Source organism: Arachis ipaensis, chromosome B10 (genome assembly GCF_000816755.2).
Source record: "Arachis ipaensis cultivar K30076 chromosome B10, Araip1.1, whole genome shotgun sequence".
NCBI classification, from domain to species: Eukaryota; Viridiplantae; Streptophyta; class Magnoliopsida; order Fabales; family Fabaceae; genus Arachis; species Arachis ipaensis.
Window position 1 is genome coordinate 5,991,761 of NC_029794.2, and position 18,669 is coordinate 6,010,429.

At 37.0% G+C, this 18,669-nt stretch overlaps 1 protein-coding gene across 1 annotated transcript; it reads right to left on the reverse strand.

The window, feature by feature from the left end:
- Positions 8,128 to 9,594, reverse strand: LOC107620008. The gene has a single exon (XM_016322232.1). The coding sequence runs from the start codon at positions 9,592 to 9,594 to the stop codon at positions 8,128 to 8,130; it is 1,467 nt and encodes a 488-aa protein (XP_016177718.1).

Here is an 18,669-nt window from a genome sequence, read left to right on the forward strand (position 1 = left end):
CGCAAGCATTCGAATTTTAGAATCAGGAGGCTACAAAAAGTAGAAGTTAAATTAATTAGTGTGTCAAAAGAAACAAAAAGTACACATGGTAGAAATTTGTTAACTTACCCTAGCAGTGAGATTGGGCTGAAACATGTCCTCCATTGCCATCCACTCAAGTAACCAGACAGCGGAGTTATCACAATAAAATAGACTGTACACCTTGTGTTGCAATCAGGGATGCCACGAGCATTACAGAGAGGTCAATTGTCCATTGGAATGGTTTTTTTGTCTAATATATTAGTGCTGGAGTACGGACCAGAGAAAATGAAATCTAATAGACAGAGCTATGGCTCAAAACAAAATGAATTACAAAAACATATTAATGACGAATGAACTTTAAATAACATTTATATAAAGAATTTAAAATTAAATAAAAAATTGTGTTTAAAAAATTATTTTCTATTACACAATAATAAGTGATATTAGAAAATATATAGTTTACTCCACTATCAACAACTAAAAATACACCAAGAAGATTAAATATATCACCGTCCATCTCATGACGAATTTTTTGGAGATATCTCGCTTTGGGTTTGGATATGAATCAAGTTTATACACCTTTCCCTCGTCAATAGATATTACCATCAAGAACCAGTGAAAAATGTCGTCAATGAGTGGAACATATATCTGTGTGGACATATTCATGGACAATTAGAGTAAAAAAAAAAATCCAAATAGAGAGTGAGTGAGAATAAAATACATATTTTAATGCAGAAGACTTCGGCATCCAGTTTTTGTACTTTTCATACACTTCTTGACGTAGCATATCTGGGTTAAGGGCATCAACCTAATTTTTGAGATTATAAATTGTTAGTTTTAGTGGGACCGTATATTGTATATTTTATGAGGGTCAGTTACCGAAATTTCTTACCCCAAATTGTGGTGGTAGAGACCAAGTTGTTATTTTGTTGGACATATCTTCAAAGGTGGTTCGTCCGAACACTAGGGAGGCCGAGCTTAAGCGCTTCCGAGTGAGTTGACACCGAGGAGGAAGAGCTTGACGTCGGCCAGCAGTCAAACACCGCGGCGGGAATACCTGTACAAGATACTCCGACGCTCAAGTCAGTAGTGATTCACAGTGAGTGAGTTAAGAGAAAAGAGTGAGAGAATGAGAGTGATAGAACCTGAGACCTAGCCAAGCATATTAGCTAGGTTTTATAGAAGTTGTCTTCTGCCCGTTAGTGGATAAGTCCTAGTTTATAGGTTAGTTGAGATATTCTGTTTTGGTGCTATAAACTAGTTGAACACGTTTCCTATTTTCAGTTGAGTGATGCTGTTTCGGTCCTGATCACGTGCCGAGATTTTCGGACGGCTGATACGGGACCGAGCTTTATGATGCACGTGTCTTTATTTGAGCAGGTGGGGCCGAGCTTATCTGTTCTTTGTTTCGAGTTTATTTGATGTAACGTTAGCCTCAGATATTTGCGTGCCGAGTATTTCGGGCGACCGAGGATGTGGGGGACGTATCATAGCCCCCAAGCTTGCCTTGGTTTGGACAAGACTGAGGCGAGCTTTCGGACCAAAAATTTCGTAATCCTCGGTTGCCGAGTTTTGTTGGTTGCGTATGGTCTTTGTAGCCCCCAAGCTCGGCTTGGTTTTGTCTGGGAAATCAGAGTGTTATGAGTGGCTTCGTATTTCGCGCCAGTGTGAAATGATTGATGTGAAAAAACCGCTCCGCTTCTCTAGGTACCCCTGTCCATTGGTTTGTGTAGTGGTTTTAATGCTTCCCTCTTTTTTGCCAATCTGAAGTAAATGCATAGTAACCGTTTCTTTTGTAGGTTTTTATGTGATTTTGCGTTTTCTTTCTCTTTGCAATTGCTGTAATCTGGGATAGAGGTTTTTTTCTTCTTCTTGTCTGAGAAATGAGCAAGCAAGGTCAGTGTTAATTCTTTTCGTCTTCATCTACTTGCTTTTTTCCTTCTTTGTCTTCGATGGAGAGCTGTAATGTGGGGGCTTCATACGAGTGGGTCGACGTTAGGGTGAGAGAGCGCAAATCCCAGTTTGATGATGAGGAGTCTGTGAAGCTATTAGGGTCCGGTGTCTGGGTTAGGCCTGGTAGTGATATTAGGATTGAGTTGTTGCCGTGTGGGGAGGAGGATCGTGTCTGTGACCGGTTAGACGACTGGTCCTATTTTTACATGTATAGTTGCCTTTTTATAGAGCTGGGGGTAAGACTTCCCTTTACCGAATTCGAGTGTGGTGTTTTGTACTGGTTGAACTGTGCCCCAACCCAATTACATCCTAACTCCTGGGGTTTTGTTCGAGCTTTTGAGGTTTTGATGGAGCTGTTAGAGTGTCCGCCGTCCCTTAGGTTGTTCTTCTCTTTATTTCAAGCAAAGGGCGTGAATAGAGGTTTGTGGGTTAACCTTAGTAGCTATCCTCGTCGGGCAGTATTCGGATTGTATAAGTCTTCGTTTAAGGATTTTAAGTCAATGTTTGTTAAGGTTAGAAGTGTTCCCGAGGATTTTCCCTTCTACTTGAATGAACATTTGGTTGAGAGATTTCCCCTGTTCTGGTGTGCTGAGCCTTACCAGGCCTTAGATGTAGATGATAGGTTGCCGGATGATGATATTATTATGGATTTTTTGTTTAAATCTCTGGGCCCGAAGGGTTTATTGTCAGTTGCTGAGATGTTGAACTGGGATACCAATAGGCAAGCAGTTTATAACCATATAGGTAATTGTGCTTTGTTATGTTTGTTTTGTGTGCTTGCCCATTCTGTTTGTGTCTTCACTTAATTGTTGTCAATTTGTAGCCGAGAAAGCTCCTGCCATCACTACTGCCGGATTGAAGTCTTTCTTCAATCAGCGCAAAAAGAGCGAGAAAGAAGTTTCCTCTAATGTGGGGAAAGGACCTGCCGCTTTAGTAGCCCAGTATGGTCCCGGGCCGAGGTCTAAACGAAAAAGAGGTCAAGCTAAGGGTAGTCTTGCTGAGGTATTGGAGGGTAAGGGGGAGTCATCGCTGATACTTCAGGAGGTTGAGTCTGCTTATGAGTCGCAGAAGAGACTTCACGGGTATGATGAGAATGAGCATGGCCGATCTTTATGGGCGAAGCTCTATCCTTTCGGTGTTATGGCTGATGAACTTTGCTGTTTTCCGGACGATATGAAAATGATTGATGAGGTGGGCCGCGCTGGTGTCAGCCGATTTCTTCAGGTATGACTTGTATGTGTTTGCCGATTGTTCCTTTATGATGTTGTTTGCTTACTGAGTTGTGTTTTCTCTAGGTTATTGGTGCTCGGGTCGTCGCCATTGGTCGGTCTCAGGAGCTTGCTTTAGAGCGGGAGAAAAAGGAAGCGACGCATCTGGAGGAGCTGTCTCAAATTATCCAGAAGAAAGATGATAAAATTGTTGAGCTGTCTTCCTCCATTGAGAAGCGAGAGCTTGAATTTGCTGAGGAGCGGAAACTGCATGAGGCTTCTTTGAAGAATTCAAAGTCTGAGGTTGATCGGTTGTCTGCTCGGATCAAAGAGTTAGAACGTGGGGTTTATGAGGCTTTTGCTCAAGGGTTTGACCGTGCTGTTTCTCAAGTCAAGGTGTTGTATCCCGAGGCTGACCCTTCAAAGCTTGATGTTATGAAGGTTGTTGTTAATGGGGAACTTATGGAGGATGAAGATGTTGCTGGAAGTGATAGTGAGGGATCTAGCATAGGTGACAAGATAGAGTAGTTTTTTAGTATTTATCTTTTGTTGGTGCTTGTAGCATCTTTGCCGCCTGTTGCTATTCTGTCTTTGAACTTTTCTCCTAATGTTTTGATAGTGATGTTTTGGGATCCGAGTATATAGCTCGGTTTGAAATTATAGCTCTTTGTTGATTAATGTGATATGTATATTTTGTTAAGATAGTAGTGTGCTGTTATGTGAAAATGGCTGTTTGTTTTGACGCTACTCTTTGTTTGATCCGTTGATTAAGATGGTAAAGGCTTTAATGTGCTGTTTTGATGATCCCGCAGGATTCGCTCGAAATAACTTGTTTGTGTTGTTCATTTGTACTCCTCCGAGTTATGTGTTCGGGGTGCGCGCGTCGTTCTCCGAGTATATGGCTCGGATTTATTCTAAATGTTTGTTTGTTGGAATGTATGGTAGAAACCATCGTAAAAAAATGTTAGTTTGTACTTGTCCGAGTATTTATGCTCGGTATGCGTTTGTAGGTTTCCGAGTATGAAGCTCGGATTTAGTTTGTTCGTTTGTTGACTTGTTTTTGTGGTGGAGGTTTTCCGAGGAATAAGCTCGGCTCGTGGTGATAGGGTTCCGAGGATTATGCTCGGATAATTTGAAGTGTTTTACTAACTGAAATGTATGATAACTGTCAAAATGAGAATTGTTTTGATTGCGCATAAGTTGTATGGATACAATGATTTGTTGCGTCTGGCCTCGTTAAAACCCTTTCCGAGTAAAACCCATGTGTTTTGGGAAAAAACCTTCGGAGGGAAAAAGAGTACCGTCATTCGCTATTATACATGTTCTGTCATGACTGATATTCCCTTAGAGAGGAGACGTTCCATGTTCCGGGAAGTTGTTCTCCTCTAAGAGTTTCTAATTTGTAAGCCCCCTTTCCGAGGTTTTGAAGGACTCGGAAGGGTCCTTCCCAGTTTGCCGCTAGTTTGCCATGTGATGAGGGCTTCCGAGCATCTTCTGTTCGTCTGAGTACAAGATTTCCATTGTTGAATGACCTGTGGACTACTCTTTTGTTGTGTCTTTGCTCTAGGTATTGTTTTCTGGCTCGCTGCTTTATGGCAGATGTGTCTCTGTCTTCTTCTACAAGGTCCAATTCGGTTATCCGAGCTTGTTGATTGTTTGATTGATTATAGAGCTTGGTTCTTATCGTAGGGATGCTGACCTCTACTGGAATGAGCGCCTCTGCGCCATATACCAATTTGAAGGGAGTTTCCCCTGTGGCAGATTGAATGCTGGTGTTGTAACCCCATAGGATTTCTGGGATAAGGTCGGCCCACTCTCCTTTAGCGTCGCCGAGCTTTTTCTTTAGCCCCTGCAAGATAATTCTGTTAGCTGATTCAACTTGTCCGTTAGTCTACGGGTGCTCTACTGAGCTGTAGTGATGTTTAATGTTAAAATTTTTCAGAAAAGTGGCGAGCTTATGGTCTGTGAATTGTCTTCCGTTATCCGAGACTATTTCTCTTGGGATACCGAATCTGCATATAATATTTTTCCATAGAAAAGATCGCACTTTTTCTGCTGTTATGTGTGCTAGTGGTTGTGCTTCTATCCACTTAGAGAAATAGTCAATTGATACTAAGAGGAACTTTACCTGGCCTGGCGCTTTCGGAAAGGGTCCGAGGATATCCAATCCCCACCTATCGAAAGGCCAGCTTACCTCTATGGTGTGGAGCTCCTCGGCCGGGATCTCTGAGAGGGTGGCGTGCTTTTGACAATTATCACATGTTTTGACTCTGGTGATGCAGTCCCGTTTTATCGTCGGCCAATAATATCCTGTCCGCAAGATCTTTGCTGTTAATGCTCGGCCGCCGATATGGTTGCCACAGACTCCTTCATGTGTTTCAGCCATAACCTCCTCGGCTTCCTCTTTGCTGATGCACTTGAGTAGTGGTTGTGAATGTCCTCGCCTGTATAGGGTGTTTCCGAGCACTGTATAGAAGCTTGCTCTTCTTAAGAGCGGCAAGTTCGGCTCATTTTCCGGGATGGTGCCTGTATGAATGTAATCGAAAAAAGGTGTTCGCCAATCTGGGACCTGTGTGATACTCAAGATTGTATTTTGCTCAAAACTTGGTTTGTCAAGTGTTAGCTGGGATAGTGCTGATGTGTTTTCGGCTTGCCGTGTTGTAGCTAACTTAGATAACACATCGGCCCTGGTGTTTTGTTCTCGGTTTACATGGATGATATCAAATTCTTTAAATTTTGAAATTAGATCCTTTGTTATGAGCCAATATTTCTCTAACAAAGGATCTTTTACCTGGAATTCGCCCTTTATTTGATGTACCACTAGTGAGGAGTCGCAGTAGGCTGTTATTCGAGGTATTTGTAGTTGTAGGGCGAGCTTTAGTCCAGCAAGTAGGGCCTCGTATTCCGCCTGATTATTGCTTGCGTTGAAGCAGAACTGCAGTGATTGCTCGGCCACTACTCTGTTTCCTTCCTTGAGTAGTATCCCAGCTCCACTGCCTTCTTTGTTTGACGCTCCGTCTACATGTACGCTCCACCTGACCTCTGTATTATGTGTGTCATTAGTCATCTCCGATATAAAGTCGGCTAGCACCTGTGACTTCAGTGTTTTCCTTGATTCGTACTGGATGTCGAACTCGGAGAGCTCGACCGACCATTTTATCAATCTGCCGGCGAGCTCCGGTCTGGTTAATATCTGCCTTAGCGGTTGGTCTGTTCGTACTATGATGGTGTGGCTCTGAAAATAGTGTCGTAGTCTTCTTGCTGTGGTAATTAGTGCTAGCGCCAGTTGTTCTATCTTCGGGTACCTTGTTTCAGTTGGCTGTAGCACCCTACTGATGAAGTATACTGGGCTTTGCTTTCTTCCTGTTTCTGTTACTAAAACCGAGCTTATAGCATGGTTAGATACTGATAGATATAAGTACAGTGGGCTACCTGTTTCTGGTCTTTGGAGGATTGGTGGCGATGTCAAGTGTTGCTTAAGTTCAGTAAAAGCCTTTTCGCATTCGTCTGTCCAATTGAACTTCCTCCCTTTAGAGAATGTCTGGAAAAAATGGTAAGATCGGTTTGCCACTGCAGGTAGGAAACGTGATAGGGCAGCTATTCGTCCTGCAAGTTGCTGGACTTCCTTTATTGTTTTTGGGCTTGTCATGTTCAGTACGGCCTTGCATTTTTCTGGGTTGGTCTCGATGCCTCGAGATGTTAACATGAATCCTAGGAACTTCCCTCCTTGCACTCCGAACGCACATTTGTCTGGATTGAGTCTCATGTTATATGCTCGGAGTTGTCTGAAGACTTCTGCTAAGTCGTCACAGTGTGACCCCTGCATAGGTGTTTTTGCTACCATGTCGTCTACATAGACCTCCATATTGCGGCCTATCTGCTGCTGGAATACTTTGTCCATTAGTCTTTGATATGTCGCACCTGCATTCTTTAGGCCAAAGGGCATTACCTTGTAACAAAAGTTCCCGTGTTCTGTTATAAAAGCTGTTTTGCTTTGGTCTTCTGGGTGCATTAAGATCTGGTTATAGCCAGAGTATGCATCCATAAAACTCAGAGCTTTGAAACCAGAGGCATTATCAACTAATTTATCAATGCAAGGCAATGGATATGCATCTTTAGGGCAAGCTTTATTTAAGTTTGTAAAGTCGACGCACATGCGCCATTTACCTGAGCTTTTCCTTACCATTACCACGTTGGATAACCATGTGGTGAAGCGAATCTCTCTGATGAAACCTGCATTGAGGAGCTTCTGGGTTTCTTCGAGTGCTGCCTGTTTTTTCTCTTCTCCGAGGTTTCTTTTCTTCTGTGCGACTAGTCGGACTGTTCTGTCGATTGCTAGCTTGTGGCAGATGACCTCTGGGTTGATTCCAGTCATGTCATCTGGAGTCCAAGCAAAAAGGTCGGCGTTCTGACGCAGTATGTGAATGAGTTTTGCTCGGTCTTCCCCTTCTAAGGCTTCTCCAACATATGTGCATTGTTTGTCATCTGATGTCAGTGTTACTTGTTGAAGATTGTCCATTGGCCGAGGTCTTTCGCCGAGGTCTTCCCTTGGGTCAAGATCGGCTAGTGTTGCTGTGTTGGCAGACGTGTGGATTGCTTGAACCTGGGGCCGAGCTTCTTGTTTTGTTTGTACTGATTTTAGACCAGCGTTATAGCATTGCCGAGCTTCTTGATGGTCGGCATACACCGTAGCGATCTTGTTTTCCTGCACTGGAAACTTGACACACAGGTGTAATGTGGATACCACTGCCCTAAATATATTCAGGGCGGGTCTCCCGAGTATAATATTGTAAGGGCTGTAACAGTTTACTATTAGGTATTGAATATCAATGGACTTTGACATAGGGATTTCTCCCATTGTGGTCTTTAGCCATATGTGTCCCATGATAGGGACTCTCTCTCCAGAGAACCCAATTAGCTCTCCGGAGGAGGGTTGTATCAATTTTTATGATAGTTTCATTTTTGTAAAAGTAGAGTAAAATAAAACATCAGCGCTACTACCTGGATCTAGCAATGTTTTTCTTACCAACAATTCCCCGGCTTGGATTGAAATTACCACGGGATCGTCGAGGTTAGGGCTTGCCGACTTGAGGTCTGATTGGTTGAATGATATTGTGACGTCTGGTTCTTTGTCCTTCTTTGGTTGTATGGTTCCTTCGATTGCTAGCATTGCTCTATAGCTTCGCTTCCTGGCCGAGCTTGTTTCTCCTCCGCCTGCGAGTCCACCTGATATGTGGTTGATGACTCCTCTTGGCGGATCAGGAGTCGTTCCCTCTTTTTTGTCATCTGCCATTGCTTGCTTATGTTCTACCCTGTTCGAGTTTCCTCCTCTGCCCTTCTGGGTCTCGATATATTTGTCTAGGAGCCCTTGGCGTGCTAGTCTTTCTAGGAGGTCCTTCGCCATAATGCAGTCATCCGTAGTATGACCGAACTTCCGGTGGAAGGCGCAGTGCTTTGTCTTGTCCACGAACCTTTGATCCTGATAGTTCCCTGCTCGGGCTGGTGGTTTTATGATTTTGGCGTTGAGGATCTCTCTGATGATGTTTTCTCTTCTGGTATTGAATCTGGTGTATGTGTTGTATTTTGACTCGGGCTTAGAAGGTTTCTTAGTGTCTTTGTTGCCTGGCGATCTGAAAGTTCTTTCTTCGTCTCTCCGATGTGGTTGTTTGTCTGATTTTTGGGCTTCTCGGAGTTCTTCGATCTCCATTTGACCTGCCGCCCTTTCTCGGAATTCTTCTAGGGTCTTCGGCTTTGTTATGGCAATGGTCTCTCGAAATTTGCCAGGCCTAAGGCCGGCCTTAAGGGCGTGCAGGTGAACGGCCGGGTCCAAGTCTTGGATCTCCATAGTGGCGTCTGCGAATCTGGTCATGTAGTCTTTCAGGCTCTCGTGCTGACCTTGTTTGATGGTGCCGAGGTAATCCGATCCATGTACGTAGATTCTTGATGCAGCAAAATAGTCAATGAATGATCTGGCGAGATCTTCGAAGGAAGAAATCGAACCTGCAGAAAGTTTAGAAAACCAAAGTAACGCTGCACCATCTAAGTAGGTAGGGAATGCTCGGCATAAGACAGGCTCATTGTTAGGGCCGTTGAAGAACATCATCGATTGGAACTTCTTCACATGGGCTCGAGGGTCGCCGAACCCCTTGTAGGGCTCTAGCGCGGTGGGCAGTGTGAAGTTCTTCGGCATCTGGTAATTTGTGATCTCTTCGGAGAAAGGGTTGTCGAGGGTGAGCTTCTCTTTTGGCGGGACGATGTTTAAAGGGTCCGCCGCACTTTGAGCCGAGCCTTTCGAGTTCTCTCCATTGTTTTGTGTTGAGAGCTCGGCTATTCTTCGTACCTCCGCCTGAAGCTCTGCGATTTGAGCCAGGAGGTCATCCTGTGAGAGTTGTGGATTCTCCTTGTCAGCCATGTCCGAGGATCAGGAATCCTGCAAAATAGAGTAGAAGACTAACAAAGGAAAAAGTGGGGTTAGATGTACTCCGGCCCCACGGTGGGCGCCAAGTGGTTCGTCCGAACACTAGGGAGGCCGAGCTTAAGCGCTTCCGAGTGAGTTGACACCGAGGAGGAAGAGCTTGACGTCGGCCAGCAGTCAAACACCGCGGCGGGAATACCTGCACAAGATACTCCGACGCTCAAGTCAGTAGTGATTCACAGTGAGTGAGTTAAGAGAAAAGAGTGAGAGAATGAGAGTGATAGAACCTGAGACCTAGCCAAGCATATTAGCTAGGTTTTATAGAAGTTGTCTTCTGCCCGTTAGTGGATAAGTCCTAGTTTATAGGTTAGTTGAGATATTCTGTTTTGGTGCTATAAACTAGTTGAACACGTTTCCTATTTTCAGTTGAGTGATGCTGTTTCGGTCCTGATCACGTGCCGAGATTTTCGGACGGCTGATACGGGACCGAGCTTTATGATGCACGTGTCTTTATTTGAGCAGGTGGGGCCGAGCTTATCTGTTCTTTGTTTCGAGTTTATTTGATGTAACGTTAGCCTCAGATATTTGCGTGCCGAGTATTTCGGGCGACCGAGGATGTGGGGGACGTATCAAAAGGCATCATCAATACGTTGTGTCATTGTTGTTTTAAGGGCAGCCAACATTAAAATCTACATGAAAATAAACATGTAAATAACTAAAGCATATTTTTCAAGAATCTAATAAAAATTACCGTATTTACTTACATTAGAGTGTACTTCATTACCAGGAATGAGACACTGAAAATCTGCCCGACTCATCTCAATATTTTTATTTTTGAAGAGAGTTTCCCTGTGTAGATACAACAAAGTTGTAGTTGTATAAAAACTTACAAATACAAAAGACAAAGAAATAAATATTCGACATCAATAATTAACTTATTTATATTTATGTTTTATTTTTGTTAAGTAACTAACTAAATGTTTTTACCCTTCATATAGATCGTGGCCAAATACATAAAGTGATATTTGACATTCTTGTAGTGTCAACTGCATTTCCTTAGTTGGACGGAATTTAGACTTCAGTTCAACTGGGAGTACACAACCAATTTCAGCTGATAGTATTCTAGGTCCATTAGATCCTTTTGGTCTGCCCCTCTTTCGCCCAGAACAAACATTTTCACTTGAGTTGTGACATTTAGGTGACGAGTTCAAAGCATATTTGGATGCTTTTTTTGCCTACATGAATTATATAAAAAAAAAAAACTAAAAAATTAATAACTAAAATATATGAATGCTGCAAATGAAAACAAGAATGACATCAGTATCTTTTGATAATAGTTATCTTTTGAGATTTTTCATTCAGCGGAGTACTAGTATTCTCAGGCTCGCTTCCACCAAGAATGACATCAGTATCTTCTTGTATATTTGCATAATCTTTTTCAAGTACTTCCTTCCCTTTGATCCCGTCAGCTGGAACATGCCGTTGTGGCATTTGATCAGGAGCTGCTGGGCGGTCTCTAAAGTCCAAAACTACAACTTGAAGAATGACCATCTCTCCCTTCATATTGTTGTACAATCTCTCTAGGTCGGTTATTTTAATATGCAAATTCTGCAAAACAGAATATTAATATTAAAAAAAAATTAGTTGCAATCGTGCATAACAGATACACTTGGATTGGAACACATCGCACCTTCAAAGAGGCAACTATGCCATCAACAACACTGTTGGAGTGGAGAGTTTTATCAACACACTTGGAGGTATTATTGTCAATTTCCATTCTTAAGCGGGAATGAAAATATTTTTCACGGTTCGGAGGTTCTTATGTAGTGCAAAGTTATGATGCTGCCCACTAAGAGCACGTAACATTTACACGAAGCGCATGGCGTAGTCAAAGGATAGAGTACATGGCAGTTACAACAAGTCCATTATCTTTTATTTCAAAAGATCCACAACGTTCACATAAGTGGGTAACAGAATCAAAAATTAAAATGAAGTAGACAGTTATTCACTGAATTACGTTGTTAGTAATTTATTCAAAAAGAAATTAAAATTTGAAGCTATTCAATATAAAATAAAATTCTACAGATAAATTTATATACAAAATAAATTATTATTATTATTATTGTCAACAATATTAAACATTATGATGATATACATATATTCTTATTTAGTTATTACTGTAATGTAAGGTTCTGAGAGTTCAAACTGGCTGATCGAATCATAAATAGGTGGAAACAAGGAATCAGTTAGATACTATAACAGGAAGATTTAGAAACCATAGTCGGTCGGTCAAACTAAACTAGGATTCGGTCGGTTTTCTCCCAACAGTCCAAAATCTTGCTGTTTGGTTTAGAGGAAAGGAACTCTAACCAAACAACCAAAGTCCAAAATGTTCAGTATCACCCTCGTGTATTAGAAATTAAAAATTCAATTTTGATTTAAAGAAATGTTAATTATACTTTTAGTTCATTTAAAAAACCAAAATACCTTCTTTATAACTCAAATAAACTTAAACTTTAAAGAAATTTTAAAGTTTTTTGACTTTTTTCATAGATTCTATTTTAAGAGAGTAAAAGATTCTTATAGCGTTTAAAAAACAAAATCAAAACCGACACTAATAATCTGCCGCTATCTTAGAACACTCGTTAGTATATATATAAAGTCATAAAAACAAAAGTACTTTTGTTCAATCAATAGATACTGAGAAACAAATATTAATACTCTATGGTAATTGCAAAAACTTTACATTCTAATAAGTTAAGCTTTAAGAAACCATTTTAAAGATAAAGTAGAATTTTTTCTCATTAAAATTCACTTAAACGAAATCATAACACATTAACATATAAAAACAAAATAATTATTTTATAAAAGATCATACTATTTGTCTGATTTTCTCAATAAAATTCATATTTGCACTTTTATTTCATATTTTTAATTGAAAAGATAGCAAAAAATCAATTAAAAATAAATTTATCAACAAAGATAGTAACCATTACTACAAAACTAAAGTTTGAATGAATGAAAGCTTTACGGCCGCAGTAGTTTGTGTTGAATTAAAAAATTAACTAAATTAATTAGTGATGACAAACGTTATTTTTGGGCAAAATAAATAATTAGTCTTGATTATTGATAATTGTATGTTGCTAATTTATTTATTAAAACATTGCAGGCCAAAACTCTGTCTAGCAGTCCAAATTGGAATGAAAATAAAAACATCAAGGCTAGTGGGTGGGTTGGTTAATCAAGTGAAGCCCAAAAAAAACAAAGCCAAAGAAATCAAAAGGGTTGCCTAATGGATATCCGATCCAAGCCCGAGTTGATTTCAAATCCCCCCATCTTGCTTCCAAAGCAACGTTCTTTTTTCCTGTTTCAGTCAAATCACAGAACTCAGAAAAAGTAAGAAAGAGAGCTTAGTTCCTAAGCTAGTCATGAAAGAAGAAGGAAAGAGAAGGTTAAGCAAAGAAGGGTAAGGTCTAATCAACCATTTCCTTAAACATGCAACACACTTTCTTCTCTTCATCTTCAACTCTCTGCCACTCCGTTTTGAGCTATATGGAAAAGAGGATTTCTATTCTTTACTGCTGTGTATCTACGGTCATAAGTGATTCTTGGGGACCAAGTTAGTTTTCAAGGGTTCAAATTCGATTTACCATTGGAAGACTTTTGTGGTTGCTGCTTTATGGCTTTCGGTCAAGATAGAGAAGTCAGAAACAAATTTTTCATTGTGAGGATTAATGGGAAAAAGTGAGATAGTGGGTTGGTGAAGTTCAAGGCTCAAGAAGTTGACCTAGGAAGAGCAACCAAGCAACATGCAAGGAGATAAAAGAAGATTTTCTGTTCATTCAGAAGTAAGGAGAGATAACCAGTGTATTGAGGTTTTGTTCTGTGAAGTGTTCTTTGAAGAAGTTCAAACATGTTGGTGTTAGTTTCTCTCTTTTCTGCTGTGTTCTGTTTTCTGATATTCATGAGACAAAAATAAATTGTCTCATAAAATTTCGCTGCTAAGTTCAAATAGAATCAGAATTGAAAGATTGTTTGAAATAGTCATTTCAGTAACTTAAAAAGAAGGCATAGATTCAACCCCTCCTTCTCTAAGTCTACCACAACCTTCAGTTTGTTCATTTCATAACTGAATATTGGGTTCACTTCTTTCTACAGTCTAATGACGTACACCACAGCAAAAACTAGTTAATTCTACTTAATTGGTTATTTTTGGATTTTATTCTGTATACACATTTAGAAAGAAAAAGTAAAAAGAAAAATATTTGACAAATAAAATTTTCAAAAATAGTTCATGCAAGAATTATTTAATATGGGTAATTACTAATGAACATGAACAAAAATATAGTAACACATCATCATGTTTTGTGTCAAAAAGCAAAAGAAGGAAGAAATTAGGGTCACTCAGATTCGAACCTTAGATCTTCACTGTGTTAAGATAACGTGATAACCAACTATACCACGAAATCATTTGATGTATTTTATATTCTATTTAATACAAATCAATATTAAAATGCATCAATGAATTGAATATATCAATGTGATGTGGCTCTGGCCTTTGGAACCCTGAAAAGTGAAAACGGAAAACCCCTAAAATATTAAAACAATAAAACATCTCATTGTGCCGTCGCTCATTGCAGTTGCGCCAACACCCCACGCCACTGCCTCACAATTAAGGTCTCTCTCTCTCTCGTTCGGCTTCATTGTATATGTAATTTTTGAAGCCATGATTTCTAAACATATTTTATAGAGTATTCAGTGAGATTGACCGTTTGGTAATCATGCTTTTGTAATTTTCTCATTACGAATCAGCCCAATATGTAAAACTTACAAAAAAAATTTAAATTTTTAAAAACAAAAAGTGATTAACCTGATTAACAGGTTGCCTTTCTAAATCCAGGCCATTCAAATAAAATATAATAAATGAAGAGTTCAGATTTAACCAACTAACAAGGTGTGCAGCACTCCCTACTTAACAAGGAGCGTTTAAGGATGACCCATATGATTTCACATTGTTAAATATTAATAGTATATTACAAGGTGTAATAATACTATTAATATTTTACTATGGCTGATTTAACAATAAAAAAATTTCACATTGTTAAATATTTTATAAATAATTATTGTATTATTTTCGGTTATATAGAAGTAGTATGTTTTAATTTAGTATAGATGTAATCACAAATAGAATTTATTTTGTGTAAGTAGTTCACAAATTCGGAGGGTCGGTTTTGTATTTTAAAAATTTTTAAAAATTAAAATTCACAAATTGAAAGATCATATTTGTGTATGTTCACAAATTAGAAGGTCGGTTTTGTGTTTTAAAAAATTCAAAAAAGTTAAACTTTACAAATTGAAAGGTTATATTTATGATCTCCATATAAAAAAACACACCAAATTTCATACGTTATTGAAAAATACAATTATGAATTCAATATCGAAATTAAAAAGTGTTTATAAATTAATTAAAAAAAATATTTAATTCATGAATTATTTATTTTTTTAAATTAATTTATAATATTTTGATTTATAGTATGAATGATAATTTATTTAAAATTATAAATATAACAACAAAGTTAAATTTTAAAAAGTTGAGGGAAAAAAACTTAAAGAACAAATCTGTATTATATTTTTTGGCCCAATTTTTTGGTCCAATACAACAAAAACATATCTGTAATTAAAGTTTTATTAGTATTAATATTTAATTGAAAAAGACAAAATCTAAATTTCTATGCATTTGTCTTGTCACATCTGAACAAAGTAATAATAGCAAAAGATAGATGTCACTCTTAAACTTATGCCACGTTAGTTTTCTCATGTGTTGAAAAAAATTTATTTTTACACCATAAAATTCACCATATTACAAACTAGAAGAGAGAGTTGTAATATAAAGATATTCATTATTTTCTTCTCTTGTGTTTCTATAAGATATCTATTTTGACAGATATCTTTAAAACATAATAAGTTTTTATCAGGCTTACTTGATAATGCATTATTTATAAAAAATTTGGTTCCTTTAAGCAATACTATGGTAATATTTTCGGAGCCTTCAATTATTTTTGCTCTACCAACAATTATACTTATATTTGTTTTTTTGTAATAAGAGAGACAAAATATTTGTATCTCTAAATATTGTATATATTGAAGCACGGTCAATTAGAAATACTTTTTTATTGTTAAATTTGAGAGAAATTGAAGAATACGTATATCTTTATTTACGAAAATAAAAAAAAGTACGATTATATATCATTTAAGAGTGATTTTTTAATCAGTTTTTTATTACAATAATTTAAAAAAAATTGAAACAAATACATTTTAATAGATTTAGTGTCTTTTTAAAATTAAATATACATCTAAAATATAAACTAAATAAAACTGAAATTTAAAATTTAAAATTTATATTTCAGTTTTAGCATTTTTAATTATTAACAGATTATCATTTAAATACATATTCAAAAATTAAATGCAGTAAAATTGAAGATTTTAGATTTAAAATTCAAAAAATAAATCTTAAGGTTTTAATTATTAAAACACACATCTAAAGTCTCTAAAAGAGATCATATTTTAAACTAATATGTTAGATATACTTTTTTTGAATAATATCTAAAAAACTTAGCTTAATTATTCATTTTAATAATTTTGAAAATGTTAATAAAAAAATAAGAAATATTAGATGTATTTTTATCGAATAAAATATAAAAAATAGTTTTATTTTTAACGTTTAAATTTAAATTTTATATTTATGATTTTGGATGTTTCAAACATATTTTGTATATAAGTCAATAATTTTAGATGTGTAATAAATGAAAAATAACTAATTTTTACAAACATACATTTTAATAATTTTAAAAACATTAATGTTCAAATAAGTAACATAAAATTCAACAAATAATAAAAAAATGAGAAATATTAGATGAGTTTTTATCGAATAAGATATAAAAAAATTAATTTTATATTTAATGTTTAAATTTAAATTTCTGATTTATAATTTTGGATGTGTTTCATAAATATTTTATGTATTACTTAATAATTTTAGATGTGTTACAATTGAAAACAAAAACAAATTTTTACAAACATACGTTTTAATAATTTTAAAAGCATTAATATTCAAATAAATAATAAAAAATCTAACTATTAAAAAAAGAAAAATATTAGATGAGTTTTTATCAAATAAGATATAAAAAATTAATTTTATTTTTAATGTTTAAATTTAAATTTTAGATTTATGATTTTGGATGTGTTTCAAAAATATTTTTTGTATAACTTAATAATTTTAGATGTGTTACAATTAAAAAAATTAATTTTTACGAACATAAATTTTAATAATTTTAACAACGCTAACGTTAATATTCAAATAAGTAATAAAAAATTCAACTAATAATTTATTATTGAAAACTATAAACCTTTATCAAATTTTTATTTGTTATTTTTTTTTTCTTTCGAATTCCTGTAATTGTTCTTTTATTTATCTTTAATTCGGTCTAATTTTATGTTGGTGGTCATCTCTAATCATTTTAGAGATAAAGATTAAAACAATAAAAGAAAGAAAGAAAAAAGAAAGTAAAGAAGAAGAAAAGAATATTAATGCATAGACTGATAATTCATTTATTATTTAATTCAAATGTTGACAATGATGATGAATGAGTTTTGAATTAGCATGCAAGTCACTAATAATACTCATCTAATAATAATAATAATAATAATAATAATAATAATAATAAAATGTTAAATATGAAATAATAAATTTATCTATAGAGAAGTAATACTCTTCTATGAAAATTTTTGTGAAGAACACGAGAGAGAAGAAAAAAAGAACGTATACGTGTAAATAAATAAAAAGTTGATAAAATAACTACTTTATCATAGCATTAATTAAATAATACAAAAATTCTAGAATAATAGATTTTTAATTAATATTCTTCTAAAAGAGATTTGCTTTATTTAAATGACGAACATGGCTTAGCTAACCAAAATCACTTGTTTTATACTTGTCTGAGTTGCTAACGGCAAAGATATCATTGGTGAGTTTCATCCAAACATAGGAAAGGAATGATAAATCCAAATAGAATTGACAGACCAATAGCCCATGATGGAAGACGGCAGGCGGGGGGACGGAAGGGACGGCCTAATTGATGAGTAGTGACATTGACACAGGTGGAACCGCCACAGTCGTAGCAGAAGACTTGTCCACACCTGCAAAGTATTGCATTGCACGTCAAAGGTTCCTTCTCAACGTAGAACCTGCAATTTGGGCACCTCTTCCACCCGTTCCTCTCGCTAACATCATCACTATATCTTCATCCGTGCACGTGAGGGACATCTGCCTAGGAATACAGGAATACAGGAATCTCTTGCAGGAATACAGGAATCTCTTGCTCTCGCTCTCAAGAACAGCAGCTTCACGCAATGACTTCTCCCACCGATGCAATACCGACTTTGGCAGAATCTCGCGGCAACCATTGGTTTCCAATAGACCATGGCACCGGGGAACCGGACACCGGATATTGATCACGTTGTCGTCGAGCTTAGAACAAACGTACTTCACCACGCAATCCGTACAATACGAGTGTGTGCAACCACTTATGGTGAAAGATTCCGCTTCGGTTTTAGTCTCAATGCAGATTTCGCACACGAACGAGGAAATGGAGGAGGACTCGCCTTTCTCCTCTCTGTTGATCTTCTTCGTTGGTTTTGTGACGACGCCGACGCTGTTTCTGTGATTCTCTACCTCGTTAGAATTCGTCATTCTAAGCTGGCTCCTCTTGCTTGATCCCGATTCGGTTTCAGTTTCAGGTGGTGACCGTGATGGTGACCACCAACGAGAGTGGTTACTGCTTCATGAAAAGCTCTTCGCTCGTCCTCATGTTTTCCAGTAATTTCAAGGCTTTCAAGATGAGGGAGTGCTTAGTCTTGTCGGTTATTTATTTAGGAAGAAGTAAGAATTAAACCCTAAACTCTAATACTTAGCAACTGACCAATAAATTTAAATTTTTTTTAAAAAATGTATTTTTGATACAATTTATACATATACCTAATTACTTAACATCATATTAACAAAAAAAATTATTTTTT

What these genes read in the sequence shown, in the direction of transcription:
- LOC107620008 (XM_016322232.1), bottom strand. Translation starts at nt 9,594, where the DNA reads ATGGCTGACAAGGAGAATCCACAACTCTCACAGGATGACCTCCTGGCT.